General features: G+C 36.7%; 1 protein-coding gene across 12 annotated transcripts in view; it reads left to right on the forward strand.

The window, feature by feature from the left end:
* The window catches only part of ACSS3 (acyl-CoA synthetase short chain family member 3), a 151205-nt gene extending 138710 nt beyond the window's left edge, over positions 1 to 12495 (forward strand). For all 12 annotated transcript variants that reach the window (XM_055085235.1, XM_007115331.4, XM_055085226.1 and 9 more), the window contains 3 exons: positions 9864 to 9963; positions 10049 to 10224; positions 11325 to 12495. In XM_055085235.1, coding sequence (XP_054941210.1) covers positions 9864 to 9963; positions 10049 to 10224; positions 11325 to 11393 — 345 coding nt within the window. In that variant the 3' untranslated portion in view covers positions 11394 to 12495. The remainder of the gene's footprint in view (positions 1 to 9863; positions 9964 to 10048; positions 10225 to 11324) is intronic.
* The last annotated feature ends 817 nt before the right edge of the window (positions 12496 to 13312 follow it).

The raw sequence follows: 13312 nt of genomic DNA on the forward strand, positions 1-13312 counted from the left end.
TTCCCCCCTTGGTGTCCATACGTTTGTTCTCTACATCTGTGTCTCTATTTCTGCCCTGCAAACCAGTTCATCTGTACCATTTTTCTAGGTTCCACATATATGCGTTAATATACGATATTTGTTTTTCTCTTTCTGACTTACTTCACTCTGTATGACAGTCTCTGGATTCAGCCACGTCTCTACAAATGATCCAATTTCTGAACATATTTTCTTAATTTATACCTAAGTATTTAGTTTTCTGAGCTATTGTAAATAGAATTTTTTTTAAATTTTGGTTTCCAAATTTTCATTGCTAGTGGATATAGAACTGCTATTGACTTTTATGAACTGATATGTATCTTATGATCTTGTTAAATTCATTTGTTAGTTCTAAGAGTTGTGTGTATATGTGTGTGTATGTGTGTGTTTGTATTTCTTGGGATTTCCTGTGTGGACAATCATGCTGTCTGTGAATAGAGATAGTTTTATTGCTTTCTTTCCAATCTGAATGTTTTTTATTTCTTTCTCTTGCCTTTTTGAACTGGTTAGAACCTCCACTATGATATTGAGTAAGAGTGATGAGAGCAGTTACCCTCATCTTGTTCCTGATCTTTGGGTAAAAGCATTCAGTATCTTACCATTAAGAATGACGTTACCTGTAGATGTTTCTGTAGATGGCCTTTATCAAATGAGGAAGTTTCCTTCTATTACTAATTTGCTGGGGTTTTTTCTATTTTTTTTTTTATCTTGAAAGAATGTTAAATTTTGTCAAATGCTTTTTCTGCTTCTATTGATATGATTGTGTGGGTTTTCTTTTTAAGCCTGTTAATATGGTGAATCACATTAATTAACTTTCAACTGTTGAACCAGCCTTGCATTGCTTGGGATATACCTCACTTAGTTGCAATGTATTATTGTTTTAATATATTGATTTTTAAAAAATTTTATAGAAATTTTTGTTGATTGGAAGTTGGCTTTGTGTGGTAATCATGTTTTTAATAGTGTTTGTATCATTTATCTTTTTCCATCCTTTCCTTTTTAATATATCTAGATCATTATGTTTGCTGTGGCCTTTCTGTAGATAACATATAGTTGGGTCTTGTTCTTATTTTAATCCAATTTTACAATTTCTGTCTTTTAACTGGTGTTTTTAAGACCATTAACATTTAACTTAAGTATTGATAAATTTATATTTATGTCTCCAAGTTTATTATTGGTTTCCTTCTTGCCTTTTCTCTTTTTTATTTCCCTCATGTTACATTTTCTCCCTTCTTTTAAGTCATTTGGTTCTTTTTTTGTAGCTTCTGTTTCTTTGCTGAGAACTTCTCCATTCATTCCAAGTGTGCTTGCCCATACTTTTTGGGCCACAGTTACTGTGGAGTTGTTAATATTTATCTTTGTTAATTTTATCCTAAACGTGCAAATGAGGCATTCTTTGTCAAAGACAGATTTCTTAATAATAAGTGTGTCATCGCTTTCTTACTCCTGGTCTTATCCCTAGGTGACCCAACAAGAGCCGATGGGAAATTTCCCTACATAAGTAGCCAGCCACACCATAGATGAGAAATAAGGAAAATTATTTTTCTCTGCTTATAAAGAGGAAGGAGGCAGCTATCTTTCCCCCTCCTAAAGAGGTCTCCTTGGACACATAATAGCCTGAATCCAAACTCCAGCTCTTTGATATGTACATAACATCTCTCCTGGAGGCAGATAGCCCTGTGTGTCTCAACTTTTACAACCTAGAAATGTTTCCAACTTCTAAGCCTTCATCTCTTTGACATGTAAATACCAAGGAAGATAGTGAGCTAGTCTCCCCAGCAACTTATGAGTTTAACCTAGGATGTAAGCATTTTGCCCACCCAGGGAAATTAGAAAATTTTATTATCCTTTCATATCAGAGCAATTAACTAAACAAACAGCTATAGATCAAATTCTCAAGGTATTTGAAGAGTCTCAGGAGGCTAGGGTTTTTTATAGGGCCAATGAGGAAATCTAGAAAAGTTTTAACCCTAACGCTAATAGATATATATATATCTAATATATATATATCTAATATATATATAATATATATAGATATATATCTGAATATATATATATTATATATAATATATATATTGTTATATATATATATTTTATATATATATCTGATAATATATATATAAATATAGATAGATATATATATATCTAATATATATAGATATAAACCCTACCCTAATAGATATAATAGCTACATTAAAATCTTTATCTGATATTTGTAATATTTGGATTGGGGTTTGGCATTTGTTGATTATCTTTTTTAAAGGAGTGTTTAGGTTTTCCTAATTCTTTTCATGTCCAGTAATTTTACGTTTTATATTTTGACTATTACTCTATGAGATTTTGGATCCTTTTAAAATCATCTGGATTTTTGTTCTTGTGATTGTTTATTTTAGCAGATGGTCAAGCCATTTAAGATCATACCACATGTCCTTACCCATTTTCTGTGGATTGTGGTTCCAATGTCAATTTTGTTTTCAAAGGCTTTACTATTCTAGTCCATCTCATTGTGTCTTTCTCCCAGAGGCCAATCTAAAACTCAAGTTAAGTGCTCAAAATCTGTGCTGTGCTGATTCTGGTTGTATTCATGCATGTACAACTTTAGAGTAGGCTCAGGACATCACACTCAGATTTAAAATATCCCTTTTTCTAGCTCCTTTCTCTCTGCGATCTACTCTTCACTTTTTGATTCTCAGGGCTCCCCCTTACTGCTCTTCTCGGTATAAAGTCAGGGCTTCAGCCTCCCCGTACTCCTGCTGGGGTTCAGTCCTGCAAGGTCTACCTACACAGAGTCCCTGGGGAGAGGAAGGGACTCTGTCTCTTTGCTAGCACTTGCCTGGTATAGGGCAGCGCTAGTCAACAGGGATCAACTCTCAGGAACTGGATGGCTGCTGGTGGGGAGGACAAGTGGTACTGAATCTTTCCTGGCTCTCTTGGTGTAAGATGGGGGAGTCCCCAGTGCTCCATCCCCAGGATCTGCTGCACAGTGATAGTGGAAAAGGGAGAGGACACAGCTTTTTGTCTGCATTCACCTGGTGAAAGGTGTGAAGAGTCAACAAGGTGGTTACAGCTCTGTAGGAAGGAAGAGGGGCACTGCTTCTTCACTGGTGTCCATCTGGAGTAGGGAGGATAGAATCAAAATGGTTCTGTTTCCCAGCTCCTCTGCTCCTTTTCCTGGACCTCTAGGTGGACACAGCAGGCATTTCTTAGGGCTTTTTCTGTCTGTACTCATTGACAGTTCCACATTTTTGACTGATATAGAACCCAGGCCAGAATATATAGGAGCCAAAATCAACAAACCATCAAACCATAACAACAATGAAAACCAAACAAAAAACAAAAAACAAACAAACAAAAAACAAGGGACTCACCATCAGGTTGTCTCTCAAGTTCTGACAGAGTCTCTGGTATGAATTTTAGCCCAAAGTATTCCATCGCAATTAGTGGAAGTGATAAGATGGTATGTATTTACCCCATCTTTTCCAGAACCAAACCCAGAATAGTTTTCGAATGGAATGGGGCAAACTGCAGTTTAAATGAAAGAAAATGCTTAAAGCAGTATGACTGATAATGCAGTAGGATGAGAGTACACAGAATCATAGTCCCCCTTTCTCTAATTAAAAAAATGGTCACTTTCTCAAAAGGTTGTACTTAACTTCAGCCCAAACTTAATACTTAACACTTCTTGTCATGTAGGCTTTTCTTTCTTAGTGACAGTCAATGTGATATTATTTGAGTAAAAGGAAATAATTTTATAAGATATTTTGGAACATGTGACTTTTATCTGCTGTTATAATATTGTTTTTAACTGACTGTGAGTTTTGTGATAACCTGAAATTGAAATTTATGCCTCATGTATTTTGGTGTGTTGACAAAAGGTGGTTCTGGCTTCAGGAACTTTTAATTTCTTGCTTATAGGAGATTACGTCCATTTCTGGCAGACTCAGCTAATCAAAATACAGAGATTACATATGCATAGCTCTTATTATCAGTCAAAATTCTTAGTTCTCTCTTTTATTTTTAGAATGAAGAGTGCCAACCTATTCAAATATACATTGTGCTTTAATGTTTCTCCTGACATGCTTCTCACTATATGTAACAGCAGAGTGAGGCAGGCAGAAGATAGGCAGTTAAAACAGCAAAATTGAAAAAACTGTGCCAGAATCCATGACATCTAACAGGAGTTTTGTCCCTGGGTCTTAGAGTGCTCATAGCACGTAAGAGGACACCACTCAGCCTTAAGCCTTCTTGAAGTGAATGTCTCCCTTTATATGAATTAAATGATTAACTCTTTATTGTATATTTATGTCTAATAAGGAAATTAATATCTCAATTCTGGGTTCTCTTCTCCATGTTAGAATCTATTAGAGGGTTGAAAACCAACATTTTTACCGGCTTTTTCCCAGCTCCTAGCAAAGTTGCTTAACAAATTGATAATATGTACACATATTGATGACAGCTTTTACTAAAGTGCCCAAACCTTATTTTATATTTAAATGCTTTTCTGGGATTCTTAATAATGAATGCTGGATTCCACTTTGATTTTTTGAAATAGGACTTGAGGGTCTTAAATCCATTGGGAGTATTATTTATAGAAAATAAAAAGAGACTGAATGTCTGTTTATATACAGTGAAAATATCTGAGCTTTTTCAGTTTTCCAAAGTAACATTTGACAAATGTATCACCTTACATAAGACTAAATCAAACAGAAATTCTACTAAAATGACTACATCACAAACATTTCAGGAAACGCTATGTTCTTTTCTGTTCTCAACATAAGAAAATAGACTCCTACAGTGGCTTTTAGAAATTTAAGAGGACATTATCCTTCCATATCCCAATGCATGTGAGGGCCTTCTATAAATATCAAGTAATAACCAAATCTATTTGAACAGCTGATTAATCTTTGAAAGCCTACCATCTAGCTGGACAATTGGGACACTTAGGTCGAAGTTCAAGGTATTCTTAAGAAAAATGTGTCCTAAATCTGCTAGTTCAGGTCATGCGAGCTCAAATTACTAGGAGTCAATGTGGTCCTTATGCTTAGTTCTCTTTCACTGTTGTGGGCAGATCTTTTCATGCAGAGCCATCTCCAGGGAACAAATTGGGCTCCCTGATTTCATTCTTTCACTTGTAGCTTAAGATTTAGTTTGTTAAATAATCCTACGAGTATCCTTGGAAACTTGGAAATCTGGTGTTAAAATACTGCATTTAAAGCCTAGGGCAGTGTTCACATACAGTTTGCCCTTTCGAAGGTTATTCTGACCAAAGCATCACTGTTTGTTTTTCAAGTTAGCTGTTTTGTTCACTATTTTAGGAATAATTTCTTCAAGATTGAATATATTTCCATAAAGTGCACATTCAACAAAGATGCCATGCAATTTCATTTCTACCCAACATTAAATGACTACTGGATGTAAATAGTTGTAAAATTGCTGAATATTTTCCTGGGTACTGATATGAATATTGATGAAGATGTGGAATCTGGCAGTTTCCTAGGTGACCCCATTGTCAGAGGAGGTAAAACAATATTCCTCCTCTTCCCATCGCAAAGACAATCTCCCTCTGCAGAGTGGCTCCTTGTATTTTACGAGGGTGCTTGATTTAAACTAATTTTTTCTAAAATTAAAATATTTAAAACATAATTAAGAAACCTGTGTAATTTAGCCCACTAAAACCATTTAAATCAAATAAAATTTACACAAAAATGGCAGTACTGCAGAAACCAAGAATGACAGTTACTTGCCAGGCCTGTTACTATAACATTTATATGCTCACTTTGGGTGAAACAGTTACCTTTTAAGTTGTGTCACTTTTTTGGGTACTTGAATGCCAGTTAACCACAGATACTTCATGAATTTTATACGGAGGGAATATATGAATGTGGCTTTTGATTCCCCCCCCGCATAGGACATTTGGTGGGCTTCTGTCCCAATATGTTGCCAAGACATATTTTGATGCTTTCCCTTTTCACAATTCAGTTGTTGAAATCATTATTTGGCATGCAAATACTGTTTGTGGAGCCAACACAGAAAGCTGCCTCTCTTCCTTTATGGCATCTTTTTAACGCTGAAGAATAATATAATGTTTTATCCACTATAATGAACTTCATTTACAGATGGCACGGAATTCTGGAGAATGACATGTTTCTCACAGATTTTTAAGAATCATATCTTCAGTTGGCAAAAAATGGGAAACTTTGATATTATAAGGAATTGTGTTATATATTACTTCTGATTTTAAAATACTCTCTGCCCTTATAGAAAACCAGTCAGCGTTTTCCCATCCACTTCTAAAAACACTGAGACCGAGGATGGAAGTTAAAATAGCAAGGTGAAATAACGGCAGACTAGAAGTTTTGTTGTTCAATTTAGTTAAAATTATAGTCATACTGGTTAGGTGCAAAATATCTAGATGTATGATTTTTTTTTTTTTACAGTGATTTAAACTGTAAAACTTCAAAAACTCAGGTATAGAAGCATCAGTGAACACTTTAATAAATGGGATTTTGACCATTAAAACTCTGGTTAGCCAGGTAAAAGTATTTTTCTCTACTCATTAAGGGAATACTAAATAGGATTTAAAGGATTGAACCTACCAAGTCTGTGTCCTACCCGCTATAGAGAAGGTATTCTCTTCCACGGGCTGGTGACCGTCAAGACTAACTGCCCAAACAAAGCTCTGACAATAAAATGTGTCTCTACTCTCAACATACAGAACTGAAAAGAAAATAAGAACTTAACAAATGGGAAACATTTTGAGAGTTCACACTGAAGCAGTGAGAGAAGGTGGTATTGTATGGTCTGTGTAGTATGTGTTTTGCAGAAGCTTTTGAGTCAGGACCAACTAAAGGAAAGAGGGCGTAGACACCTTTACCTCAGCAATGAAGTTAATAAAACATATAGTACAAAAATCATTTATTTATCACGTACCATCCTGAGCACTGTAGGAGTCCAAAGCTATGTCGATGGCAGCCCTCACAACTGAATACTTCAAGGCTGATGCTAACAATAGGATACGGGGCAATGTTGATTTGCATGCTTTATTAGGGGCAGTGTGAGATAGTCCACTGGGTTTGTACCAAACATTCTAGCAGTTCATTGAGTCTTCTAGGAGTTCAGAGAAGAGAAAGCTCATTTTCAGCTTGGATTAATTTTTTTTTTTCCATAGAAAGTTTGGGATTTTTAGTGGCATGTCCCGGATTTTGTTAGTTTTTCTCTTCCCTCTCTGACTGTACCTTTATAGTCCAGTTTGTCAGCTTTTCCTTTTTCATACGGTCCTTAGATATTAAGAGTTCTTTAAGGCTTTCACCTTTTTTTCTCACTGCTTTCTCCCCAAATAATCTCATCCATGTGCATAGCTTTCATTGTCATTTATACATTAATGGCATTCAAAAACACATTTTCAGATTAAGATTCTCCTCAGATCCAATTGCCTTGACTTGGATTTCTGAAAGTTACTTCGAATGGAATGTCTCCAAGATTTAATACATGATTTTTCCTCCCACGCCTAGCCCTCACCAGCATTTTCTGGCTTAGAAAATGACACCACTATCCAACCAGCTACTCAAGCCAAAAACCACAGAATCATCATTAACCCCTTTGACTTCTTACTTCATATCCCATTTATCATCAAATTCTGTCCATTTTACCTCTAAAAACTCTGGAATCTTTTTATACCCACTACTATAACCTTAGTCTACTATTGTAGCCTCTCTGGGTGTTTCCCTGGGTAAACTATGACACCCACCTTCAACAATCCTCTGTTTATTCTTCACAATGAACCAAAGTAAGTTTTCGTTTTTCAAAATCCACTCTGAAGTGAAAGTAGCCAATCTGTAAAGGCTACATATGTACGATTCCAACTATATTAACATTCTGGAAAAGAACTCTGGAGACAGTAAAAAAGATCAGTGGCTGCCACGAGTTATTAGAAGGTGAGGGATGAATAGGCAGAGCACAGTGGATTTTTAGGGCAGTGAATCTACTCTGTAAAATACTGTAATCATGGATACATGCTGTAAAACCCATAGAACGTACAACACCAAGAGTGAAGTCTAACGTAAACTGTGGAGTGGGGTGATAGTGATGTGTCAGTGTTGGTTCAGCAGTTGTAATTCTACTGCTCTGGTGAGGGATTTTGATGGTGTGGAGGCTGTGTGTAAATGGGAGCAGGAGGCATATGGGAACAACGTACTTTCTGCTGCTCCATTTTGCTGTGAATCTAAAACTATTCTGAAAAAATAAAATCTGTTAAAAAATCCCTTCTGATCTTGCATCGCCTCGTTACCTCCTGAAAGTGCTTTATTACCGTCCAGTGCTACTAAAATAGTTGGAAGCCCTTCGCATTCACAGTCCTTTTCTATCTCTGTAGCTTCATTTCCTCTTAACACCATTCTCACTTTTGCTCTCTGCTTTCCAGCCACACTGGTCCCTTTTAGATTTGAATGGTACAAGCCCGGTGCTTCCACAGGGCTTTTGCCCCGCCCCTGTATGCAAGGGTCCTTGCATACAGACCCTTTAGACCTGAGCTCATCCTGAGTCACTTCCTAAGGGAAGGCTTCTCTGAGATCCATATTCTTCTGCCACGTTGGTTGCTTTGGCTCTATCTCTCATTTAAAAATCCAAGTTATTTCCCCAAAGATTGTACCACTTTACATCTAGACATTCATAGTAATTAAATATTCATGATTATTTATTAATATCACCCTTCGCTACTAGACTAAGCACCGTGAGACAGTACCCAGCTTATTTTTGCTCACCACCAAGCCTACTGCAATATAGGAGGTTGGAGGATAGGAGGTATTAGTAAATGTTTGTTGAATGAATGCATGGAGGAAAGAATGAGGGCTGCCAAACTAGCCCTTGGTTACAAGTTTGCTCACTGTTTTCTTTAGCCATAGGGGTTTGGAGTCACTGAAGTATATATTAATCTCTCAGAAAAGAACTTTTTGAACATTAATTTTTAAAAGTCCCATCACAGCAGAATTTTTTTTTTCTTAATCCTAAGCTTCTGTATTTCATGTGGTTACTCTATTCTCTGAGTTCTTGTGATTCCAGATAGAAATTTGCTTTGTTCTTTAAGGCATTTAGAGCTTAGGGTGAACAATATGAAAATGGTTGGTCAACAGTGGTGATTATCTGATGTCAGGGCTTCACTCCACGTGCAGCCTTTTCTCCACATCTTGGAAAATCCTCTCTGGATGGGTGGTCACTCAAGAAGAGAAGTGTGCTCTGTGCATTGCTCAGTAACAGAGGTGGAAATAAAATCACCATTTATTTTTTAAAATTTTATTTTATTATTGGCCGCGCCATGCGGCATGTGGGATCTTAGTTCCCCAACCAGGGATCACACCCGTGCCCCCTGCAGTGGAAGTGCAGAGTCTTAACCACTGGACCGCCAGGGAAGTCCCAAATCACTGTTTATTGATGGGGCTGCCTTGGGTTCCTCTGGAAGGTGTCCTTATGGTAGCCAGCACTGAAGCCAAAACACCACGAGGCCATCTGTTTTCCGAGGCTCATTGCAATTTGTTCCCAAGTGGTATCACTGCATAGTTTTCCAGGCGTCATTAATAAACAATTGAGATGAAGAAATCGTTCCCTTCCTTTCCAGGTAAGCTAAGCAGTTTGTCTTCATTGCTTAGTCAGCCTTTACTGAGTGACTCCCTGGGGATCCTAACCAGTCACCTCAGTAATAGTGATGTGAATGGTGAATTGGTAGTAATTTTCAGAGGTAGCTGTGGGTTTTTAAGTTATCTGACGTGTACTATTTTCCCCAATTGACATGATAAATACTGCATATATATGTGTATAGATATTCTAAATGAATGCTTTTTTTTAAATTACAGTCTGTCCTCTCCCATGGCACTGTGGCCGACTGCGCTGTTGTTGGCAAGGAAGACCCCTTGAAAGGTCATGTCCCGTTAGCACTCTGCGTGCTGAAAAAAGGTGAGAGGTCTTTCTCCTCCCCGACTGCTGGGGCCCTGAATGATTAAAGTTAATTCAGAGCTTACCATCTGAACTTTCTCCCTAGATATAAATACAACAGAGGAACAAGTCTTAGAAGAAATTGTGAAACATGTTAGACAGAGTATTGGCCCCGTGGCTGCTTTTCGAAAAGCGGTGTTTGTGAAACAGTTACCCAAAACCAGATCTGGCAAAATTCCCCGCTCAGCTCTGTCTGACCTTGTCAATGGCAAGCCATATAAGGTAAATTATCAAGGATGTTGAGTGCTTGGTTTTGACATGTTTTCCCCCACTTCTTTGGTGTCAACTAAGATCTTTAAATGGTTCTCAAGCATGAATTATATCCCTAAAAAACACGTAACAGGGCTTCCCTGGTGGCGCAGTGGTTGAGAGTCCGCCTGCCGATGCAGGGGACGCGGGTTCGTGCCCCGGTCCGGGAAGACCCCACGTGCCGCGGAGCGGCTGGGCCCGTGAGCCATGGCCGCTGAGCCCCGCGGAGCGGATGGGCCCGTGAGCCATGGCCGCTGAGCCTGCGCGTCCGGAGCCTGTGCTCCGCAACGGGAGAGGCCACAACAGTGAGAGGCCCGCGTACCACAAAAACAAAAACAAAAACACGTAACAGTACTTTTTTTTTTTTTTAATATTACAGGGGAAATTGCATAGCCATTCTCTCTGTAGGAATGAGGGTTTTGGAGAGAAACACAGATTAATTAAGACCATATACTTTTGATTATAAGAACGAGTGTGAAAATATTTTACTGTTAGTAAATATGTCAAATTCAAACTTGTGGAAACTCAATCTTATTAAATTAAGGATAAATTTTCCTTCATTGCCATCATTAGTGACTAATAGTGAGTGAGAGGCTGGCTATAGATATTTTGAAAATTCTAATTGATATATATGCTCATTATTTTTCCTGTTTTGAGTGAAAATTATTTTAGGTAATTTAGGCTGATTCAAGCATATGCATTCTTTTAATTTTTGTGCACATTATACATGCACAAATATACGTATTTTTAATCATCAAGATCTAATAAAAAGTGATGCAACAGTAAGGAGTGGTTGTATGGGCAAATGCAAAAAAAAAAATTCTTTCTATAGACGCTCATTGAAAGGCCCATAAAAGAAAGTACCATCTAGGACCAATAGTTTTGCTAACTGAACAGTTTATTTTACTATAGATACATTTTAAAATACTGAATTCAAAGTTCCCTGTTTTTGAACCTTTCCATATGAGTATGATAAGATAATGGGGAATACAAGATTGCATATAATTGTTTAATTGTATAGAATGGAAGGGGTTCAATGAAGCACCTTCATCTGGCTCTAATTTTCTTTCCAGGTATCTCCTACAATTGAAGACCCCAGCATTTTTGGGCACATAGAAGAAATGCTGAAGCAGGCATTATGACTTTTTTTTTCTTTTTTTGTTACTTTTCTAATTGGAGTTAGTTTTTGGAATTATTTCCCAGAAATAAATATTTAAATAGAAATTACATGCAAACTGAAATGTAAATTGTAGAGCTTGGTCTAAAAACAATGTACGTGAAAACTAGTAAAAGGCCTTCTGTTTGATTAGCCCAATTAGCACTGTTACTGGTTACCTGTAACATTGCTCATTATATAGATTTTCCAGAACTTCAAGAAAAATATATCTGACATACGATTTATAAAAATTGTACCCCCCAAATTAACATTTTAATAGCAAGTGACACTAATATCGAGCCACTTGCTGAAATTAGGACTCTGCAGCTTTGACCCAAGACCTAAAACTCAAGTGAAGTCAGAAAACAATTATAATTTTCTTATAGAAATTCTGAATATTTTCTAATATTCTTGAGATGCCCACATGCCTGGTTATTTTAAATGAAATGGATGAAATGGGAAGTTTTAGGTAATCATCTAGACATGATTTTCTAGGTAGGAGAATCTGTCTAGTCACATTTCCTGAGGGAAGACTGGGTACCAACCAAGGTACAGCTCTCTTCAGTCCTTTGTTACTTAGTCAAGGGAAATCACAGGCTGGCAGAGAGAATAGAGGTCAATTAATCCAATCTCTTTGTCATGGAGATGAGGGCTCTTTGGAGCCCCTCCTCCTATCTCAGGTTCTTAGTTGACTGTATACTTCTTAATGATTCCAGCTTCTTTTGGAAACAAGGAAATGTGTAGAAATGGGGAAACTGGCAAGAAAAGCTCTTATGGAAGAAATGTAAAAGTTTTTACATTAGCTAAAAACCGGGAGGAGTTTTAAGAGAAACCAAAAATCCAGATTTTATGTGAAATCTCTAATTTTTAAATAACTCACTAAAAAAAATTTGTCATATCCAAAGCACATCTTTCCATTTAAATTTCTGTAAAACTATTGAGCATTAAAAAAGTAACTGAAAATTAGTCTTTGTTAATAAGCTTATGATAATGTGCCAATTAACCAGAGTAGGTAGATATAGATAATTATATATTTGGTTTACTTAGGGTTCTACATGAGATCAGTTATCAAAGAATACATTTAAACTCAAAAAATACCATACCCATGTCTTTGACGGTTCTTAAAGTATTCTTAAAGTCTTTCAGTCCATCAGGAACATTATTTTTAAGAGCAACCGTCTTAACATATAGTCTGGTAACATATCACGAAATATATATGAGAGATAATAGATAAGAGCTTATTGTTTGTTTCATAAAAATTGCTTACAACTTGTATAAAGACATTCTGAAAATGTTAGGATTTTTTGGACGGTAGCCTATCAAATAAATGGCTTCTCAAAGTAAATTGTTATTTGCTAAAATTGGCTTTTTGATTGTTACACCTGAAAAAATATATTCATCTAACTGTTCCCTTTAATTATTTTAGCAGACTGAGTTAAACTAAGTAGATAGATATTCAACTTATAATTTGAAGCTGTTGGGTTCCTTAAACTGTCTCTTCTCTTGAGTACATTTTATCTTATCACAACTGTAACCTTACACTTTTTAATGTCTTAGAATTAAGATGTATTACCTTATTTTTTCATATAAAATTCAGTTAATTTGAAATGGCAAAGTCTTGAGCCGAATGTGTATCATAGATCATCAAGGTATAAACCCAGGCATATACAAGAATCGTGTTAACGATTACATCTTTGATCCTCGTGCACATTTTTCGTGTCTGAGAGACACTTCAGCAAGCAGGCTCGGGTTATTTTCCTGTTGAGTGGGATTGGAAAACAGTGCACAAGACTGGGGAAGTGGTGTTTTCTTGTATCTGGTTAAGGAAAGTGATCTCCTTTGCAGGGTCAGAGAAAGTACTGTTCCTCTCACAAGACCGAATGTGGGGCAAGAAAGATACAGTCA

The sequence above is a fragment of the Physeter macrocephalus genome, chromosome 6 (genome assembly GCF_002837175.3).
Source record: "Physeter macrocephalus isolate SW-GA chromosome 6, ASM283717v5, whole genome shotgun sequence".
Classification (NCBI taxonomy): Eukaryota; Metazoa; Chordata; class Mammalia; order Artiodactyla; family Physeteridae; genus Physeter; species Physeter macrocephalus.